The 24,113-nt window shown below is 36.5% G+C and overlaps 1 protein-coding gene across 2 annotated transcripts in view; it reads left to right on the forward strand.

The window, feature by feature from the left end:
* The window catches only part of LOC149180757 (immune-associated nucleotide-binding protein 9-like), a 294,625-nt gene extending 274,779 nt beyond the window's left edge, over positions 1–19,846 (forward strand). Inside the window, exons 3-5 of one of the 2 annotated variants that reach the window (XM_089416278.1) lie at positions 17,334–17,498; positions 17,585–17,704; positions 19,446–19,846. In XM_089416278.1, the coding sequence (XP_089272404.1) occupies positions 17,334–17,498; positions 17,585–17,704; positions 19,446–19,640 (480 nt within the window). In that variant the 3' untranslated portion in view covers positions 19,641–19,846. The remainder of the gene's footprint in view (positions 1–17,333; positions 17,499–17,584; positions 17,705–19,445) is intronic. The other variant, XM_089416279.1, reaches the window with a different exon arrangement.
* The last annotated feature ends 4,267 nt before the right edge of the window (positions 19,847–24,113 follow it).

Raw genomic sequence — 24,113 nt, forward strand, 5'->3', positions numbered from 1 at the left:
CAGTGTGCACCCTGGATGAGCATGCATGACTTGCGCACTTGGAAGAACTAGTGATTGTGTTAGGTGTATGGAGACATCGAGCTCCCTTGGCCAATGCTACAAAGGCTTATGCCAAAGCCACGAGCTCGAGTGTTAGGTTCTTGATAGCAGAAAACGCACACATGGCTAAGGAGTTGCAAGCAACAAAGCAGAGAAAAGAATAATCAATAAGGTCTTCCAGAGTAGAGATAAATATGGCCATACTTTTTGAAGTGTTGGCTCTTGAGACAGTCATGCAGAGATTGTATGACAAGTTCTTCACCATGAACAAGGCAGTTCTCCACCTACATGGTCATCAGCAGTACTGCACCAATATAGCAGGAACACTCGCAGACATACATGTCGCAGTTGATCATGTACAGACATGGACAATGAGGTACAAGGGAGCCCCATTTCATTTGCACAAGGCAATGAGGCCATAGGTGGAGTTGGAAAAAGCATGCATCTGGAGTGAGATCTAGAACTATGAGGAAATCCCACTACTCATCACTAGTATTAAGGATTCGTATCTACGGTTGTACAAGAGTTTGGATGTCAAGGTGAGAAAGTATAACACCCCATCGATTGGTATGCGCATCGAGGCCAAGAAGAAGAACCAATTGAGACTCAATCTCAATGCATACTTTGATCAGTTGATGTTGATGGCCACTGGTGTAGATTTGCAAGTCAATGCAGATAACATGCACATGTACATCACCGATCCAACCTTGCTTAGGACTAAGTTGCGCATGTTACAGGATGAGAACCTAAGAGATTACCCACCTGGCTCATACCAAAGAGATTTTCCATCCGACTCATTATTAACAACAAATAGATTCTTCGCGTTCTTAGTTTCTCGCCTGGCTTTATTTCTCTACCTAGCTCTGGCTTGAAGCACCTAGCAGCTCAAATCAATTACCTATCAAGCTCCCTATGAGGCTCAAGGAGATAACCTATAGCTAGGTGTCGGGCTAGAGAACTTACCTCTTTTGCATCAGTTTGATATCCTCTCGTCGCAGAAGAAGCAAAGGCATGGGCACCACCTGTTGAAGGACCCGTTTATCCAGTTACAATTGAAGTTGACCACCCAGCATATGAGCCAAAACCAATAGCTCCAATTCCAGTCCGAGATCCTATCGATTTGGATAGAGGTTCCAAATCAGTATACTCGGAAGCAATGGAGGCAAGAGTTATTTCCGAGAAGGACTTCATCAAAGAGTACATAGACACCATTGCCCACTATTAAGCATGCCATCAGTTCCTCAATGAGGATCATAGAGAGAAGGTTGATGAGCTGGTTTTTCTATAGCCATCTGAGTCTCAGCGTTGTCATGTCTCGCTCACTCACGCCATTTTTTCCCACAAGGGTATATGTGGAAAATGTATCGTTTTTGTAAACATGATGTAAAGTGAAATTCCAAGTGTCACTAGTGGAATACAAACAATCATACGTAATGTAAAGAGTCATGAGGGTAGTCTAAGAGTCGCAAAGGGGAATGTCAAGGGTCACCCCACCCTTTGTTATAAATAGAACCTCATAACTCATAGAGAGGGCTTTTTGGAGCCATGCTTTTGCTAGGCATTGCTTAGAGAAGGCTTGGGAGTATTATGATGAGCCTTAACCTCTCCACAGTGCAAAGTGAGTATGTCTCTTTGGAGGAGAAGGCGGTGTTGACTAAAACGTTCCACTATTTGTGCTAATGGTTGTCATGGTTGTATATATGGATGGAACTTTCACTTTACATAATATAACAGAGCCGACACATTAGTAATGTATGTAGTTTTACTTACGCATTGATGTATGGCCTATTCCGTATGTGATTGTGTGAATATTATTGAATCATGTTGTTGGTTTAACTCATCACTTTGGGTCGTTGAGTACTCTTCTTTCCATCTTGTGATGTCTGTCAGCTCATGTGTTCCTTTAAGGTTGCGTACTATTACAGACTTCTAAGGGACACACTTATTCCCCCCTTCTGTGTGTTAGAACCTCTCCACCCATCTCTCTTGACTTACTGCATGATCACACACTTGCTTCCGACAAGGATATCTTTCTTACCTCTGTGCATTATTGCATTCAAGGCATAGCTTTACTACCCACTACTCGGACTCGTACTCCAAAAGGTCTAAGGTCTAATTGGGACTTCTTACTAGTTCCCATGACATGTGACATGTTGGCGGGTCGAGCACCATGAAAAGTTTCATAACCCCAATCAAAATTCAACTGAATGCAAGAGGGATCATCCCTTTCTTTTCATGAAATGATGTGGTAGATAATAGCATGAGAACAAACATAATATTCATAACATGAACATGTAATAAAACAAAAGAGATATATGCAACAATTTAATTCGATAACCAATGCTTAAAATTCAAAGCTAGGTAACGAGTTTATAAAGGGGTGAGCATCTTGAGTTATAAAAATGTAAATCTACAATACATTATTGAAGGAAACCTTGAGAACCCTATTTCCTTAGAACAGAGTAATACATGTCATGTTTCTTCTATGGAGATGAACCTTGAGATGTGTTTGGTTCAGTAAATAAGAACAAAGGTTTATAACGTTCATTACAAATATAACTATAAATGACATTAACAACAAGATAAATAGGAAAAATATTGGGAACCAACTCAGTGGCATATGTCCAAGTCTATGGCTAGGAATCGTCCTAGAAAAAGAGAGGCTAACAAGATCCCAATAGGAGGGAATCAACATGTTGCCACGCAGTTAAGTGACACCTCCGAGGAGCAGAGTTAGGCAAAGGATCAACTTGGACACATGAGGGAGGTAGTTAGCTCGGGGAAGAGGAACTAGATTTTGTGCTTTTTCCACAAATGTAAGAACCGAGATTAAGCAGAAGTTGAGATCACTTAGAGAGAGAGGAAAATAAAAATAAAAACTTGAGATCACTTACAGAGAGAGAGGAAAATAAAATAAAAACTTCATGTAGAAGAAATATTCATAATAAGTGCAATAAATATAATAAGTGCAATCATTTAAATCAAAATACATATCATGGAGGATAAGGGGTTTTGTCTTGGGTTCTTGTTCTCATGCAACATTAACTAAACTGGTTATTAGGGGAATTCGATTTCATATCTATTAAGGGTGTTATATTTGCTAAAAGATAGTTGGTGTGAAAAGATCCGAAACCTACCTGTGTTCCTGTTATGAGAGTGCATGTCACCAAAACGATACCTGAAAATGAAGGCAGGGTATTCAGTATTTGCGCCTTGGGAGAGGAAAGGAGACGACTTCTCTGGAAAAAAAATCGTTAACCAATATGAAATTGACAATTTGAAACCAACTCGAATCGGTAAATACTATTACTTGTAGCTGGGATATGCTAGCAAGGCAAGAAATTTTTATGTGTAGGCAAAAATTCTAAGACGAACTTGTGACACCTACAAAACAAATGAAATGGAAGGTGACCTTGTAACTAGAGGTACTAGTTAAGGCTTGAAGCCACAAAAATATCTGCACGCCTGACGTAGTGGAAGCTCTAAACCCTAATGAAGAGAGAAGACGAGAAATTAGTCCATATAAAACACGGGAAAATTAGCGGAATCTCAAGACTGGTATAGTCACTCACTGGAGTAAATAGGGACGCAAGGATAACCTAGTGGAAGCCATGATAATCTGAAGTCCCTCCATCTGTTAGTTTCCCAAAGCTCTTCCATGGTGGCAGTGTGGGAACGAACACCGCGAGGTGGAAGGGGTAATGGAAACCAAATGGAAACGAATGGGTACTTGGTCAATTAGCGGAAAGGGGAGGAGATGTTACCATCATCGTTGGATGAGTATGTTAGCAATCCAACCATAGGTTAGCAAATTGTATAACAAGACATCTGGTATTCACATGGGCGTGGAGTCTGTGGCACCTTGTCATACGTCGCAAAAACCCCAAACCTGATATGCCACCCTCGTAGTGCTACAGAAGGGTTTTATGGATTGATAAACATTAAATTCGAGGTAGGTATGCGTAGATATAACACTTACGGATTGCCTTCTTACCGATGTGCCATAATATTTAAAGGTGTTAAGTTGATGTGTTGATTGTAGCTACACATATGACATATAAATTTATACAATGACAAATGCATCATAGGGAAACAAGATAGGATGAAGGGAATTACATAAGGGGAGCTAGGAGAAGAACAATGTGGGTGCCCAACCACCCTTAATAAATTAACCATAGGTTGGGTGGTTTAAGAATAGGGGCATGCTAAGAACCTTTTAATAGTTTTCCTAATTAAATTCATAATTCTTCATTAATGTAAACCAAAAGGCAATAGTAAGTGAGAATATCACATAGAATACATTTATAAGAAAGATCCATGTTGAATATAAAAGGCTAACTAATTCTAGATTTATTTATTTTACCTCTCAAAATAAGTCAACAATGGTATGATAAATATGATGAAACTGTAATAAAATAAAAGAAAGAGGAAATTTGGTTAACTAAGGTGTACTACATGGTACTTCTCATCATTATTACCTAGGTGTAAGATCTACTCCTTGAAATCTATCCCATAAGAGTTAAGAGCTGTAATATAATTTAGCTATACACTCCTACTTATTGCATCCACAACTAAATTCTCTTTTCATTTGATATACTTCATTTCAAAGTCAAACTCATTGAGAATATCCAACCATCTAGCTTTCAAACAAGTACCTCATTCCACTATGTTCACGCATCAAAATGAACTTCCTCCCAAGGAGATAATGTGTCCACATCTTCAATGCATGAATGATAGCTTCCAACTCAAGATCATGAGTCACATAATTTTTCTCATGGTCATTTAGCTTCCCTGATTCATAATAAACCACCTACCCTTCCTACGTCCATACTCCACCAAATTATTCCCTATAGACATCTGTACAAACCATAAAGTCTTTATCGTGATCTACAATCCTCAAAACTGGAGAATTGGTAAACAATTGCATCAAGTGATCAAAGCTAGTTGCACACTCATCAGTCCATTCAATCTTCTTTCCTTTCCACAACAAACATGTAATAGGATAGCCAATCTTGGAGAAGTTCTTAATGAACCTCCCATAATAACTTATTAGTCCCATGAATGATCTGCCCTCATCTGCATTCTTTGGAATTGCCCACTCCATGATAGCCTTAATATTTCTTGATCCACTCCCATCCCATCCTTGGAAACAACATGTCCCAAGTAATGAATCCCACACTTAAATAAGCTACACTTCCCCATCTTGGAATACAACTTATGCTCTCCCAACAATCTCAATATTGCAGCGAGGTGCTTTGCATGATCTTCCTCATTCCTTGTATATACCGATATATGGTCAACAAATACTATCACAAACTTATCCAAATAAGGGCGCAACACAATTTTAATCAAACACATGAAGGTGGATGGAGCATTGGTAAGACCAAAAGGAACCACCATAAAGTCATAGTGTGCATGCCTTGTAGTAGATACAATATTATAGATGTCTTCTTATTTCATGTGCACCTGATGATATCCTAATCTCATATAAATCTTTGAAAATATGGTAGCTCCCTTCAACTAATCAAAGAAATCATCAATACAAGGTAGTCAATAGTTTTTCTTGATGGTCACCTTATTTAGCTACATGTAGTGAAGGCACAATCTCAGAGTATTGTTCTTCTTCTTTACAAACAACATGGGTGCTCCCCAAGGAGATATACCTCGCCTTATATGTCCTTTATTAAGCATTTCTTTAGGCTACAACTCCAATTCCACCAACTCGGGAGTGATCATCGTGTATGGTGACTTAGATCCTCATGCTCCTCGTAGTATTAACTTAATAGAGAAATCCACCTCCCTATGAGGAGGAAGCTGTGGAATCTCTCCAAGAAACATATCCTAAATCTGTTGTAAGATAGGATACCTCGTTAGGACTTTGCCATCCTCATTATCCAATCCTTTGTCACTAGAGAAATGTACTACAAATATTAAATATCTTTTTCTAAGAATATGCTTAGATTTTATAGTTGTAATCATCCTCATTAATGTAGGATTTTTCTTTCCAAGTAAGAATCTCTTTTCTCCAGCCTCATCTAGGAACTTAACAACCTTCTCATAGAAAGCTACCTTAGCTCTCTGAATAAGAAACCAATCTATGCCTAGTAACATGCTATATGAACCCAAAGGAAGTAAATTCAGGTTTGTTGTTGTAGGCATGCCATTAAGATCAAATGCACATGAATTCACACAATGCTGAAATCTTCTCTTGGTTCATGTAGCCAACTACAACAAGCAAAATTATACACATGTTTCCTTTTCCAAACGACACTCATCTACCAATTCACGACTAATGTAGTTATCATTTGATCCTTGATCAATAAAAATGGAAAAAACTTGATCATAAATGTTACCTTCCATCTTGATGATCCATTCCTGGTGGTCTACGTGTCTATTATCAACTGTTGCATAGATCCTAGGAATGTTTCGAGGTATGTCCCCAATTGTCTGTACCTCCTAAGAACTGTAAATATGAGGCCTCGCACCATAATACAATGGACATTCCTCCTTTCAATGGTCTCTAGCACAAATCCAACATCTTAATGGTTCTCTGCCACTTCCTTTATTTTGCTACTGCGTAGGTTGAGATCTATGTCCTTGCTCGGTTGTATTGCGCATCTTATGAGGAATGATATTTTCCTTCTAATCTTCATCTTGAGATCTTCCTCACTTCTTGAGCTATTTTTGTTTAGTCTTCTTGCTACCCTTCTATTCATGCTTGAACTTAGGCTTGTGCTTTGACTATTCATAGAAATTCTTAAACTTTCTAATGGCTTCCACAAATGGTTGAGGTTTATTCACTAATAATGGTAATCCACTCATGAACCTTTGTATCTTTGCTTTCTAATCCTTGAGATATGGCACATACCTCAATAGCTCAAGAAATCTGATTGTATATTCTTCATCTGACATGGAACCCATCTTGAGCTCATAAAATTCCTTGGCCTTTCCATCATAATACCTCTCAAATAGGTACTTCTTTCTGAAGAGTCTTTCTAATTCTTCCTAGGTTAGCATCACTTTCCTTCTGCCCCTGACATGCTTAACATGTTCCCACTAGATATATGCTTTTCCTTTGAGGCTAAAAGTAGTTATCTTGGCTTTCTTATTCTTTGAGTAATCATGAAGTATAATTTTTTTTTTTTTTATTTTTTTTTTATTTTATTTTATTTTTTTTTTATTTTATTTTTTTATTTATTTTTTTATTTATTTTTTGATTCCAAGTAGCTATGCTTTTGCATTGTTTGATTTGGTCATCTCACCATCAAAAGTAGGATGCTTCACTTTCTTGAATTCCTCTCATAAATACTCCTTGCTCCTATGACACTACCAATGGTGATGGAGATGATATCTCCTCGAAATAGAGCTAGAATAAAATCCATGCATACTAGCCCTCCTCTCCGGTGTACGCAAGGTTCTACCTCTCTTTATTGTATCATTAAGACTCATCTTATGCTTTCCCTTAGACCGACTTCCATTTGTACCATTAGGATTTTCTCCTTGCCTATCTCCATTGCTCATCCCGAGTTCTCCACGCTTCTTTAAGTCTAAAATGATTTGAAGAATGAGTGCATTAACCTCAACTTGCTTCTCTTGATATTTTGCAAGCCTTTCATGGTTTTAAATCAACCATTCATTATGAGATTTAGAACTTTTGATCTCTGACCTCAAACTTCTTAATGTGACTTCTAGACGAGGAGAGTCTCCCTCTCCCTATAACTAAAGTGGTTTCTCCCATCCCACTAATTTATCTTCTTGTCTATACAAGGAATCATATGAACTCTAGTCAACCATTCTATTCTTCATCTATTGGCCTTCTATTTTCCTACAACATACCAATGTTAGTTAAACCAAATAAAAGGCATAATCGAAAGAATTACCTTGATTTACTTCTCGTGAAGCAATTGCATTTGGATAACTCAATCTAGATTAGCACGATACGTAATAACATCAAAAGCATAATAGTTCGTACATGAATCAATATAGGAACACAAAATTGTAACAATAACTCACATGCATATAACCGCAATAATAGTAAATTAACTCACATGCATGCATGTCAAACATGTAGATCTACACAACAATTTTCATTTAACATGAGGTTCACTGTTGTGAATTTACTTTGATACCACTCAATGAAACTCCACCCCACATTTACCCACTTTACATACTTACTAGGGTAAACATGAGCTCATATTTACTATGCATGACCCAACTTCCAAGATGAAATTATACAAATGGGGTACACTTATCCAAAATATCATTACAAACACTCACAGAGACATGATCACCCTGATATCAACATAACTATCCTTGGTGATCATATTCTGTGAGCGTGGGCCACACCTTCACCTAGATTACTGCTAAGTTGCACAATTGAAGGCTTGTTTGTGTGACTATAGGCTTAAGATTCATAGATAACCCATCCTCCCTGCGCTTGTAGCCTCACAAATGAACCAAAATTAGTACAGTTGTGGCAAAGGTTTCCCTATTACGGATCTTATTCCAGGAATTTAGGCCATTAATCAAACAAACTACCTAGGTCTTTATAACTCTCTATCATTAGAATGTAGAATTTCTCAAGATCTATTCTTAGGCTTTGCTGTGGCTCATACTTTCCCAATACAAACCATTCGTATATTAAAACACTTACTAACTATGGTACCTGTAAGTCATGAATGAATAGTTTGTTACCTGTATTCATTGGTTTCAACAAATGTTCAACGAGAAGGTTTGTTTCCCTCTCATACTAGCTACAATAAAACATAGATTAGGATATGCATCCATATAAACCATCTGAGAGCCATCAAACTATGAATTAGATCCATATCAAGAGCAAATCATATAATAAAAAATACATTGTGCATGTAATACACACTTAAATAGTAACAAATCCAAGACAAACCAGCCACATAATCAAGACATTAAACCAAAACTTATGCACATTAATGATCATTAAATAACAAGACATATTAACATATGCATAGTACCAACCAAGTCATAGACTTACACGTACCACCCGACCATAAGTTAGGCTAGACAAATTATTTCTTTCACCCAATCACCCCCAAGTCATATTCCAAGCATGAATGTGGGATTACATGGAATAAACCAGAACATAACCAAAAAGGGAATCCATAGGAAAACCACCTCCACCCTAAAGCCAATGATTTCACCTAATACTAGGTCCACAAATCACCAAAACTAGTACAAGTTTGTATGCCTCAAAATTTCTTCACCATACCCAAAGGAATTTTCCTGTCTCCCCTCATTTGTTAAGGGATCACCTAGAGAAAACCATATTCATCCTTAGCCCTTGTAATTTTCCTGAAACTAGGCTCAACCATGATCTAAAATATACTAGCATCCAAAGCTCAACCAAACATAGAACCTGCTATATCATGGCTATCTAGGAAATGTATAAGGAAAAATTGTATATGACTATCAATCCAAGAAAATCTCCATGTAAATGACAACAAAATGACCAATAATCCAATGCATGAACCATGCATTCACATCCTAGCAAGATAGTCAAACATGCACATTGTTGCCTGAAAATATCCTTTTGTTGGGTGCTCCTTTATGTACTATTTTCTTCCTTGCTAGTTGCTAATTTAATCTTCCTATTGGATGCAACTTGAATTACTCTTGTGCTCCTTCCACTCCTTTCATGTGTCTTCCTTGTGCTCCCTTGTGCTTCTTACACTCCTTTCGTGTCTCGCTCCCTCTCTCTGATGCATTAGTGTTCTCTCTCCTTTTCCTCTTCCACCCTCCCCCGAAAGAGAATGAAAGAATGTCCTGTGTCCCATTTTTCTTTTCTTTTCTTTTCCTTTGCTTTTTTTCATCATTTTCTCTTGCACGCATATTCTTGTCTCATCCACTTCCTTTTCTTTCATTTTCGTTTATTTATTTTTCATTTTTGTCTCATGTCCTTGCTCGCTTGTAATAATTAATTTTCCCTTTATTGTCTTTTCCTCTTGCCAATGCCAATTCCCGTATCCAACAAATAATTAACCACAAGCGGATACCAATGTAATGTTTTTCCCCTCATTCATCTTGTAATACATGTCCCATGACATTGGTTTGATTTTTTGTTTTTGCAATGTATATTTATTTACATGGAAATTTAACCCAATGTTGTTACATAGTTTCATCTATAATAATAATTAGTTGGAGGATGTTCCTTCATACAAATATTGATGTATTGATATCTGTCATAAGATCGACTTGGATTATAGCATTCATAAGAGGAATAATGAAGGCTAGAAAGCTTACTATGAGCTTCGAAAGAGTTGTGAGTTTATCTTTGGTTTTGGTGTGAAGAAATGTTCCTATTTGAGACTTTTGTCACCCCTATTATTATGTATGGTTGTGAATTTTGGGGTTGTAGTATATCTAGAGAATAATGGAGGAAGATCGAGCTAATCCAAAAGCAATTAATAATCTACAACCTCAAGATAAAAGATAATACTTCTTATCCTATCCTATTGATTGAAGCTAGCCTTTCACCCATTGAAAGCATGACTATGTTTAGGTAAGTGATGTATAAAAAAAAATCTTCTACATGGATTCCAAGAGGTTCCCCAAAATTTCTTCTAGCTCTAGCCAAAACCGTCAAATCCAACTCAAGCGAGGATGGCACAAGGATTCTCATTCTTGGCTCAACCATTGGGGAATATTTGAGGAGGTCATCTTGGAGAGCGAAGATAATATTAAAAATACTATTACCTCCAATTTTAAGTACAAATTGCGGGATGATGAGATGCTAGAGGGGAAAAGGAAGCTAAGGTATTATAAGGAGGTGATCAACCCCACTCTTGCTAACAAGAATTACCTTTCAAGATTGACTAGTGCCAAGAAGAAAATGAGTATTACAAAGATAAGCACTAATTATCATGAGCTCCGAAATGAAACACTAAGTTGGTCCACTCCTAAAACACCTTGGGATGAAAGAATCTCACACCTTTCGGATACTAAGAGGGTTGAAGATGAACAACACTCTCTCTTGGATTCGGTGACTCTTACACACATTCATTCTCTTTTGTTGTCACACTTCCAACCTTCTTGACCTACTAACTCAACAAAACTATATTGATTGGCAACATTTTTCCCTTCCTATACCGGAGGGTTTCCTTGCATTTTGGTGATTTTGGAGGAGGTGGAGAGCCGAGGGTTTACAGAGCAGGTGATATCGATCTCGCGATGGAGGCGACCAGAATCGTTGAGCAGCTCACTGAAGAGCAGATCTCCGAATTCAAAGAGGCTTTCAGCTTTTTTGACAAGGATGGGGACGCCGGCAAGACCGAGTCGGAGGAAGCTCGAAAACAACGATTGGAGAAGAATAAGAACCGCATGGAGGATCTCGGGCTGACAAAGCTCTGCGAAGGCATTCAGGCCGTGGCTTATGCTCCCAAATCGCAGACGCGGCAGGTGTTGAAACCCCGGCGAATGAAAGAACAAGAAGGGCTGTTTCTGGAGTGGCGGTGTTCATCGCGTGTTTCACGTCTCCCCCCTCCGATTTACCGTGAAGTTGATGACTTTTCGACCCAGATCTTGGAATATGCGGGCGTGGATTTCATAGACGAGAGTGAGGCTCTGACGCTGGCAGATAACCCTAGATCTGCTATCGATCCGCCAGATCTCGCTTACAATCCAGTAGATCGGGGCCTGAATAAGGTTGATCCGACATGTAGCTTTGCGGCTCGGGAGAACAACATGGCTAGGGTTTCTGATCTTCTCGCCGCAATATCATGGGCAGCTAGAACAGCCAGAACCCAGGCAACAGGTAATATCAACTTGTTTTCAGATTTTTATTAAACCCCATGTGGGGAAAACTAGTCTAGTATGGGTACATGTAGAAAGCACCATTATGCAGTTGAAACAACAAATATGGGCAATGATGGGATACCTTGTTCAGATCCAACATTTGATCAGTGGTAGGTGGTCCCTTCAAGATAGTAGAACCCTGAAAAACTATGATATTAGCCCATAAACAACCATTTCTTTAAACCTTAGACTGAGAGGAGGGGCTCTGCCCCAAGGACATCCAAGCTCCTCAGGAGGAGGCAAGGGGAAAAAGATAGCATCTCAGCATCAACCCAAGGGAGGCTCCTCTTACAAAAACATATTACAGGGTAACAGAGATCTAGGGTCTTCTCTAGATCAAGGTGGATATACACCTAGGCCATACATAGTAGATCAGCTAGGGAAAACTCCAACCCTCAACTTCGATTCTACAGGACTTGAAGAATTCGTTAAGTCATATGAAACATAGGCCCTAATCTGCCAATTTAACAGTTTTTGGCCAAAGCCAATGGATCTATTTCACTGGATCTTCACAAATTGGACCATGGAATGTGATATACATTTATGCTCCAAGGGGTTTTTCATTATTAAATTCGCATCCACAGAAGTCAGAGATACAATCATCAGTGCTGGGCCTTGGTTTTGGGGAACATCGGGTCTTTTTATGACCCCATGGTTTCCAGATTTTGATCCAAACAAAATGACTGTCTCCAAAATGCCGATCTGGGTCCGTCTATATAACCTTCCCCTTCACTTTTGGAGTGAACGAGTTTTGGAAGGAATTGGGAACAACATAGGGAAATATATCAAAACAGATATGGAAAGGACTGATGAGAGGATCTACACCTTTCCACACATTTGCGTGGAAGTAGATCTAAGTAAAGGACTGCCGGAAAGTATAAGGCTGGTATACAAACAACAAAACTGGCTGCAAGGACTAGACTACGAAAATACTGCTTTCAAATGCAGGAACTGTAGGTTGACAAGACACTTGCAAAGTACATGACCAGAAGCCAAGAAAGCAAACAGTAAAAAGAAGCAGAAAGGGAAGCAGAGGAAAGGATGGCAATTTCGCCCTCCTGACTCAGAGGACGACGAATCAGAAGCAGAGGAGGAAGTTACCCCACAGAGAATTATGAGCCTTCCCAAGTAAAGGAGACCCAAAAGGAAAACATATCAACCAACAAGGTTTCAGAGCTCCATTCAAATCGGGCAGAGAAGACAAGCGAGGATCTGAGTATGGGAGGGATCAAACCGCATCACCCCTCAGATACTTCAGACTCACACAAAGATATAGCTCCACAGAAAGCAGAAACACAGTTAGTCCTAGCTTCGATCGAGCCCACTCAAGGAGAGTGGCGCAAGGTCGAAAAGAAGAAGGGGAGAAAAACATGAGGTGTGAGCCCACTACTCACTACCAGAACCAGTTTTTCTGTCCTTTCCTCTTTTCTTTTTGCTTTTATTTTCTTTCATTCTTTCTAAATGCACGGCAGCCTCGCTACGTTGCATTGTGTGTGAAAGCACTCTAGCCCAATGGGCAACTTTTGGAAATGCTTCAATGCATATGCTTTGTGTAACTTTTCATTTTTTAAATAAAAGGTTACCGCTTTTTTCGTGTGGCAAAAAAAAAAAAAAAAAAAAAAAAAAACATTTTTTCTTTCCTTTTGATCACATAAATAAAATTTTAAAAATCTTAATTAATCTCTTTCTTAAGGTGCAATGGACAACATTGGTCTTGGTGAAAGTTAATCATCATCATCATCATCTTCTTATATATATAAAAGAAGAAGATGATGATGATGATTAACTTTCACCAAGACCAATGTTGTGTATTGCATCTTAATCATCATCATGATCTTATATATATATATATATATATATATATATATATAATGTTGAAATAGTTTATGTATGATATATATTGATTGTTATGTTTAATTATTATAATTTTTTTTTAAATATATGATCTATATTGATAATATTGAAATATCTATAAAGTTGATATAAAATTATTTTATAGAAAATGACTACAAAATTTCTTATTTATAATTTCTATTAAGATATTTTTTTGTCATTAACATTTTTTAAATATTAAATATAAGTTTCACATTAAATATAAAATGAATAAATATAAAAAAACCATCTTCTCACTAGCTAAAACCACTTTTCAAAACTAAATAGAAAAAAATTATCACTAGATACAACTAAAACTATTTAGGAAGGGTTTGAGGACGATGGCGGGAGGATGCGAACCTAGGTTTTCTGCAGGCCCATACTCTGCCGCCGCCGCCTTCACAGTATCGTTCGATGCTGCAGGTTCAGTGGCTGCCGTTTGTTTCGACGCTGCAGATCCAAACGATGTCCCAAAAGTTTTGGTCGTGGCTGGAAACTACCGGTGGCTGCATGCGGGATCCTCAACGCCCGATGGAACTCTCAGGATCTGGACCGGCGCCACTAATGGAAAGGAGCCAAGGGTTTCAAATCAAAACAATCAGGCTTCTGAGGTTATTATCCCTTCTTTGCCGCATTTCGATTTACTCAGGGGTTTGCTGGACATCCCTTTTCATAGGCCGGGGGGAGTGAGGCGTATTCAGTCACACGGTTTCTGGTCTGGATCGGCGGATGGGAAGGTCTCTTTCGAAACAAATCTCATCAATCGGCGTCTGGGGCGATCCTATTCGCAGATGGTCTACCTCACGGCGGCAACGAAAACCCTCTGGCTGGAGTTTATTATTCCAAATCAAACAGTTCTTATCCTGTTCTGGTTTGATACGGTCGTATTCAAGAACACACTGCATAGATATGGAAACTCTGTTTTGGAATACGAAGAAAAGAGGAGCACGCCAGCTTTAAAGGCTCGTTTTGGTCCACCGGGGCTTCTTTTTGTAGATCTAGGGCGGTCTTGTCAAAGCCATAAAACAAGTATGGGGTGGAGTAGGGATTCAGGTTCGCGGGGGAGTTGGGATATGGGCTACGAGGTCGCTATTCCTTCGGCAGCGCAACAAATATTAACAAGGAACCAGAACAAGGCAGACATAGCAGATCCGAAACAAATCTTTGTTAGATCAACAGACGGAAGGCACTTTTGTGTGCAGATCTGTGCACGGATGACAATATTGGATTTAAAAAAAGAGATACAGGTAAGATTGGGCATTCGAGCTGCGTCACAAAACCTATTATTTTCTGGGTTATGCATGCAGGATCATCACCCCCTCCAGCATTACAGGGTTGCAAAAGATTCAACTGTTATTCTCAATCTTCGGCTGCGAGGTGGATCAAAGGGATCTACATTAAAACCCACTGGATCCTACAGAGATGCAGCAAAGGGGACAAGAACTCAAAAAGGGAAAGAACATGCAAATGTAAATACCCCCCAGGGCAGTATATCGTAGATGAAGCACCAACGAGCCCCTCCATTCTGCTGGATATCCCAGAGGTAAAGGGCATTTTCACAGATCTACAAAAAAATGCAATCATTTGTAGATTTAACGGCTTCTGGCCTAGATCGGATGCATTGTACCAATGGATACACATGACATGGACAAAAAACTGCCGGATTCAGCTATGCTCGAAAGGATTCTTCATAGTAGTCTTTCGAGTCGAAGAAGAGAGGGATAAAGTCCTCACTGAAGGACCATGGTTCTGGGGCAGTGCGGGATTATTTGTTACCCCCTGGTTCCCGGAGTTTGACCCAAACTCCATGGTGGTATCAAAAATGCCGGTATGGGTAAGGCTACATAATCTTCCGATGCATTTTTGGCACTTTTCTTCCCTAGCAGTCATAGGAAGTGCTCTCGGAAGAATGTTAAAGATAGACACAGAGAGACATCTAAAAGGGATCTTTACATTTGCTAGAATTTGCGTCGAGGTAGATCTCAGCCAGGGATTACCAGAAAGCATCATCCTGAACTTCAACAATACACAATGGAAACAATCTTTGGACTATGAGAACACAGCATTCAGATGCAGGGGATGTCAACAAACAGCTCATTTGTTCAATGCATGCAAAAGCCAAAACAAGAACAAGCCACAACAAAGGAAGCATAAAGGATGGCAGAACATACAATGTCATAAAGAAGAAAACCGAGGAAAAGAAAGTACCCACAGTATCAGAAGATGCAGAAACAGAAGAAGAGGAGGACGATACAATCATAGAGGAGGTTGATCTAGAGACCCAAAAGGAAACTACAGTAGTAAACAAAGAGCAACAGTCACTTTCTTCCAAGACAGAGACCCAGCATCAGATGACAAGCGTGGATCAAAGCATGGGAGGCATCAAACGGCAGCATCATTCAGATACATCAGATTCAGATAAAGAAACTGGACAACAAAATGAAACAACTCAGTTAGTCATTGTCTCGACCGAGCCCACGGTGGGAGAATGGCGCAAGGTCGAAAAGAAAAAGGGGCGAAAAACCTGAGCCGGAAGCCAGGTTTTTCCCCTTTTTTCGTTTCTTTTTCTTTTCTCCTTCATATTCTTTGTGCACGTTAGTTCACTAACGTTGCGAGCCCATGTGGCAACATATCTGTCTCAGGCAGTGTTTTTATCTGCTGGATGTTAACTCATCTATTTGTAGCTCTTTTATTTTTATAATAGAAAAGCTCGGTTTTTTTCCTTGGAAAAACTAAAACTATTTCCTCTTCAATCTCAAAATAACCTTACAATCTAATTTCTATAAATTCACTCTTTTTTTTGGCATTATAAAGACAACTACATAATGCCTCTTCTAATTGTCAAATATTCTAATTGTCAAATAGTATATTGATTTTTATTTTTTATATATAACTATCAAACCAGTAACGGGATAACCATGTTTCTGGTCCTTCTCCAAAATGTATTAATGATTGCAGAATAAAAAAGAAATAAAAAAAATTGTTTCCAATACATTAAGTTTTCTGCTGTGTTTATTGAAATTCTGAAGGAAACAAAAATGCTTAGTTTGCAAATATGGAAACTCCTAGTCTTAAGTAAGAATGTGGAGGATCATGAGATCTCGTTATAACATAAATAACATAATATCCTTACTTTATAATCATTACGCATTTCAATTTAAATATCCCTTAATAGTTAATAGTTATAATTTTTAAATGTGACTGTCAAATGCTAGAAAACCATAAAACTATATAAATGTTGGATTGATGCTTAACATTCAATTTGTAAAAGAACAATATAACTTTCGTGCCTCGTTACTCCATGATGCCATTTTGTCATAAAATTTTATGGCAATTTAAATGTCCCTGCTTGATAACTTCTCATGTCTTCTAAAAGTCTATCTAGTATGCCATCTCACCTGTTAATTTTATTTCATTACAACTGTGCTTGATAATGTGATATATAGACGAAAGAAAGCATACTACTATTGTGCACATAATATATTATTATTTCTGTATATTGATGGAAATTGGAGTCAGTGAGTGAGCGAAATGTTATCAGTAAATTGAAACCAACGTATAATTTTATTTATGTAAACCTGTGTTGATGTCTGCAGAGGCTTTTACTCAAATGCAATAATAGAAATGTCATTTTCGATAATAGAACCAAATCAGAAAAAGTGAAGGAAAATCAAGTAACTGAATTGCTGAAGCAGATAGACAGTGTAATTTTTCAAAATGATGACCATCCTTATACTAATGAAATGTTCCGTGACGCTCAGGTATGCGTGCGCATTTCAGAACGCAGTTATGGTGGAAATGAATACATGTAGAGCACTCTTTGCTCATTTTCTTTTATTTTTTGCAGGAATGGGCAAATAGACGTAAGAATATCGAAACGGGTGGATATTCCAACAAAGAAATGCAGACGTTACTGGCAACTATGGAAAAACAACACGCTGAACAGCTGAGGAAATCGGCAGAAATGGTAATCACTTTACTCTAGCCTCCAAATGGCGTGAATTCGTTTTCCTATTACTAGTCTATCAATTAGATATTGTAATGCTATGCAGTTTGTGCTATATAGATGGTTAAAAAGTCAAGCGCATTTAGGGAGTGGTGGGAATGATTTGTTTTCTTATCGTTATTGCTATGATATATTTGTCAGTGTAGAATGGTTATCTACCTCGATCTTGATATAGTTTGATTATTTAGTTTCATTTAGGTAGATATTAATAGTAAAAATAGCCAAATTTCATGTGAGGACATATTTGTATCTGTTTGATTCTTATGTAGCTTGATTCTTTACATTTATTTTTAGGTGATTCTTAATTTTTAGGAATAGCTGGTAAATATTATTGGTGATTTTTATGTAGCTTGATTCTACACATTAATTCTAAAAATAATTGGTAAATGTTATTAGTGATTTCTATGTGGTTTGATTCTCTATATTACTTCTTAAGAATAGATGATAAACTTTTTAGGAATAGATGGTAAATGTAACTAATATATGATAGAAAGCAGGATATGTATGTCTTCTCTTTGCCACGTCCCCAACTGTCACATTATTGGACAAAGAAAATATCAAATATCAAATTAAAAAAAAAATTCAAAATTTCTGTATCTAAATTTTGAATTTTACAACATTTAATTTGCATGTGTTTCCTCTTAAGAAGTCAAATGAGAGAGGTAGAGTATGTATGCCTTCATAGACTTAGCAGTCAAATAGTAGTTAAAATCTCTTATTCTACAAACAAAGGGTCTAATAGACTAATTAGATGTCTAGCTTAATGATAATCACCTTAAAATTAAATAATAAAAATAATAATAATTTTAATATATGTGAGAGTATCACTTGTAACATTAATAATTTTAGTTAAAAATATATTTTTTAAATTAGAATTTAAAATCTAAGGAATAGAATATACACACCTGGATGTGGTGTTAAAGTCAAATAGTTATATAACTAGATTTATGCCTTCACTGTTCCATCAAAAAACAATTCTGATTTTGATCAGAAGAAATCTTTTGAGGGAGAATTAGTTGAATTTTTTTTTTAATATATGGAGTCAACTCAACTCAAGATTGGAATATATGGAAGAGAATTTTAGTTATATATGTATTTTGAAAATGGATATTTTTACAATTATTTGTATTATAAAAAAAAATAGAAAGCAAACTGTGTATTAAATTAACTGGGTAGAATTTTTGGAATAAAAAAAATACAAAAATATTATAATTTCAATTTCAAATATATAGTTAAATATGTAAACTGCAACCTTAGAAGTAGATTTGTTTTATGCCTTCGCTCTTCCACTGACCAACAAACCTGATTTTGAGTGAAAGCTGTTGAGGCAATTATGTTAGACCCCAAATCGTTAATGTGTACAACTTGTTAGGGTAGTTTTCACCCTGCCAGTAATAGTGATCTCTCACATCAGGTATTTTCTATTTATTTATAGATACCTGTTAACATAATAATGTAAAAAGTTTATAAAACATGTAGGAAAATTCAGGTAGCCTAACTCTAAAATATCCTGGATTATTGACTTACATTAATAATATAATTTTATGAAGATATCGTGGATTATTGAGTTACATTAATCATGGAATCCTATTATTCTATATATATTTCGATGAGAGTAGGCTTACTATGATATAGTCTTTATACACATTTTAGAATTTGCCATTGCCATTGGGTTTCAGGCCATATTGTTGTGTTTGATCAGGTGGAGGAGACATTGCGTAATTCTACAAAAATGTTTGAAGAGCGGTTGGCAGCGGAACAGTCCGCACGAAAAAAAGTTGAGAGAGATTCGCGTGAAAGAATCTGTGAGCTTGAACAGAGGTTGCGATGCTTGCCACCTACTGATACTCGTCGAGGCATTGCAGCTTCTGCCAATTTTCCTTGTGTGATTATGTAAGTGTGGATAATTTTGTCTTAAAAAATAGAGCAACACATATTATCCAAACAATTCTGATGTCATGTAGATATATATATTTTGAACACTTGCGATGAAAACATAAGAACGATGGCTTTAAAGTTACCGTTCTGAAAGTGAACCTTACAACTGCCGGTAAACTAAAATTCTATTTTATATATATACTTTTATGTGGTGCATTAAGTATATATTTTGAACACTCGCGATGAAAACATAAGAACGATGGCATTAAAGTTACCGTTCTGAAAGTGAACCTTACAACTGCCGGTAAACTAAAATTTTATATATGTGTGAGGTATTAATTCTAAATGCAGTTTTTAAGATGTGTTGATTCAAAAAATATTCTTTGATATCAAATAATCAATTCTTTTTACATAAGTATATTAGACGTACACTTGAAAGGTATTCAATGGCAAATTATGTGTAGAATATCAAATTTTCCTTTTTTAATAATTGAGGTGATTCTAATATTATATTCATTATCATAACTACAAATTTATATATATTTTAATTAATATATATTAAGTAAATTCAAATTAAATATATATTTGAAACATTCTATAAGATATTTAGGGTTTTTTTGGTTCATTTTTATTTTCATTGCTATTTTTAATTTTAAGGAATTTAAATCATCTAAATTATATTTATATTTAGATTGGATAATTACCTAAAATAAATTCATGTATTTAAATATGTTATAAAGAAAATTGGAATTGCTATTTTTAATTTTATGGAATCTAAATTATCCAAATTATATTTACATTTGGATTGGATAATTATCTAAAATAAATCCATGTATTTATATATGTTATAAAGAAAATTGGAATTGCTATTTTTAATTTTATGCGATCTAAATTATCCAAATTATATTTACATTTGGATTGGATAACTATCTAAAATAAATCCATGTATTTATATATGTTATAAAGAAAATTGGAAATCTGAAATTTAAGGATTATTCCAAAACTTTTATAATGAACTCTAAAAGTTATAGATTGAGGGTTTTTTTTTTCTATTTTTTGTTTTTGTCTATTAACATAATTGGTTTCTTTATGTTTAGGATATAAAATGACAAAGTTCTAGAAAAGAATTCCATGATATCCTTTATCCTTTTCCCATGAAGAATTGTGTTTTCTTCAATAGTTCCAAACAATGGATTAGATTTTGATAAATTTCACACATGCATAACTTTGCATACAATTAATGTTATCTAAACATATTTAAAATTAATCCCTATGTGTTCCTTCTGCCCATGTTCTCATGTGTCCTTAGATTCTTGCAATACTAAAATGCCTTCAATCCTAAGCACCTCATTGTTGGGTTTGAGCACACAATCCAACCAATAGGTAACACTTTTTGAGTCACTTATTTAATGGCATAAATGCTATCTACCACATAAGTATAGGAATTCCTTCATAATTTCTCATGCTTCATTCATCATTGTTGCAACAGAATTTTTTTTTGTAGCAATGGATTTTCACTATGTAGCTCTAATTAATGCATGGTGATGAATACATGGTATCCAAGGGATAATTGGTTCACTATTTCATTTATGTTCTTCTTCATGCCATTGGTAACAAATCTAACTACAACTTGCTATGTTCAACTATCTTGACATCACAACTTTTAATTAATTGAGGAGAAAAATAACTAGGAATGAAGATAAATGAATTAACCCTAAATCTTACCTCTTATGTCTTCCATGGCAAATGGATCATTTACTTATTAAGAGTTTCATAAATCTTGGAAACACTAGCATTATTACTTAAAATGTATGTTTCTCACTCTTTAACATTTTCCCTTTCTTTGTAATTATTGTTTAAAATAATTTATTTCTCTACATAAAACACAATACATTTCACAACTTTCATTCATCTATATTTCCAATGAGTTTATGTTCCAATAATTAATTTAGATATAAAATATTATGCTTAGAATTGAACAACTTTCATATAGCTTTTTCTTCTCTTCTTTCTCCCTCTACATATCTTCTCCTTTGTCACATAAATTTTGTTTATATTTGAAGTGGAGTTCACAAAAATATCTTGTGATGCCTTTAGCTTCATGGTTTAGAGAAAATTCACTTTCCATGGATCATCATTAATAAATGAATTGCATTTCAAAATTTTTAAGAGATTTCATTTATACTTAATCATTCTTCAAACAAAATATCTTTAGGGTTTTTGGGAGACTTCCTATTCTTTAATCATATTAACTTTTCTACAATATTTCCAAAACACTAAGGATTTACTTGTAAGGTTGGAGATTGTTATTTTTAGTTGATAGCTTCTAAAGTAGCTACAAAATCAAAAATATTTATTTAGTGTTAGCAAATGAACCTAAACTTGCATCATTTTTATGTCTCTATCAAAGATACATGGATTTTCCTTTTTTATTTTGTTTTGGAGAAGATATAATCCTATATAATCCTCTTTTCACTTTCATGGAAACACTAAAATAAAATTTAAGGAATTAGAAATAGAGTACAACTTTCTTTAGTTATTTAGTCCTTGAGTTGTTATTTTTAGCTTTATTATCTTTATTATTTCACTATAGGGGCAAGGTATCGTACACATGAAATGGAGATAATATGACCAAGTTACGACCCCATGAAGTTGGCTACCCAACTAACCCCAACAAGGCCTACAAACTCTTTGCTTCATATTTGCTCGAGTTAGGGTTTTGGTTGTTTAGGGTTTTCTCTTGTTATTTAATAATAAATAGGCCCTTGAGCCTCATTGTAACATAGTTCAGAGGCATGTAGCCACCACATATCTTATTAGAGATAAGCTACCATCGCCCGAGCTAGTTTATTTCCATTCTGTTTGTAAGCATAGTTCAATATTTTTCTAATAATGAAATGAAGTTTTATTTTTGCTGCATCTTTATATTTATGGATATAGCTGTAATTTGTTGCATTCCTATTTAAGCTCAGATTAGTGGTATGAGAGCAGTCTTCTCTTTCTTTGTTTTTCTCTTCATGGCCCCAAGGAGGTCAGGGTATAGTGAGTTAGGGCTCAATTTGGCAAGACCAACCTCGTAAACCCCCACGACCTCCAATGGAAGAAGAAAATAAAGACGATGGGGAAGGAGATGCTTTCAAAATGTTACTAGAGGAAGCCCTTGAATGACACAGGAACGCAATGGTGGATAACCTTTCCCAAATCCTTCAACAGTTATCCACAAGCGACGCATCTTCATCGAGTAGCCACTCTAGAGGCACCACTCCTTTTAAGATACATGTTAACTTTGATATTCCCATATTTGAGGGCTAGATAGATGCAAATGTTGCAGATAAATGGTTAAATTAGTTGGAAGAATATTTTTCAGTTCATGAATTTCCCAATCGGGAAAATGTTACTTTCGCACTTCTTAAAGCTTCTCCACACATCAAGAACTTGTCGTAAACCTAATATGAACAAAAGGATGACAATTAACCCTCACTATTTTCAGCTGCACCCACTTGGGATTCTATCTGAGACACCATCAAGGGAAAATATTACCCTGTCAGGAGCTATGAAGGTAAATACATAAAGTGGACCACCCTACGATAGGGAAGGGACAAAGATGTGTCGGAGTTCACAAATGTTTCCCATACACTTCACACGAAGCTGGGTATCAAGGATTCTGAGCAGCATTCGATACTCAAGTACCACAGTTTTCTACACAATTAGATCGAGGAAGAGATGGAGTTCCTTGATATTTCCTTGCTCTACATGGCATACAGATACAGTGTCAAGATTGAAAAAAAGTTTAAATAGAGGAACCAAGTCTTTGGATCTACGAATCTGAAGCAAGGAAAAGGGATTCCCAAACCATAGATCAAAGACATAGCCAAGATGGATCTACCTAGGATAACCCAGTGAAGCCACAAGCAAAGAACAAAACCATGAAGAGAAGAAAGGACAAGGGAAAATGGTGTGATTTTCATAAGAGCTTCACTCACAACACAAGTGAGTGTCAAGCCATATAGTCACTCATGGCAAAGCCTAAGGCCTCTGAGCCAGACACATGTTCCTACTCTGAGTGAGAACTCGATAAGGGGAATGAAAAAGGGAAGTAGATCATTGATGCGAAGCCAAGTGCCACCATGACCACAACAAAGATCCATAAGAATGAGCCTGAATATCCAGAGGAGAGGGAACACCTCTTCCACTCACAGATGTGGGTGAAGTGTTCTCAGTTGTAGGTCATTGTTGACAACGAGATCCAAAATAACCTCATCTTAGCAGATATCGTGAAGCGTCTATGCCTAAATACTACAACACATCCACAATCGTACACCATCTGGTAGCTTCACCAAGGAAAAGATGTATGCGTCACACAACAATGTTGCTTTCCCTCCAACATCAATCCCTTCAAAGATGAGATACTATGTGATGTTGCTCCTCTTGAAGTTTGTGATTTATTATTAGGAAAAACATACTTTTGGAAGTGACATGCTATATAAGATTC

The sequence above is a fragment of the Pinus tabuliformis genome, chromosome 3_2 (assembly GCF_031772625.1).
Source record: "Pinus tabuliformis cultivar Carrire ecotype Pingquan chromosome 3_2, CPIR1, whole genome shotgun sequence".
In the NCBI taxonomy this organism is placed as follows: Eukaryota; Viridiplantae; Streptophyta; class Pinopsida; order Pinales; family Pinaceae; genus Pinus; species Pinus tabuliformis.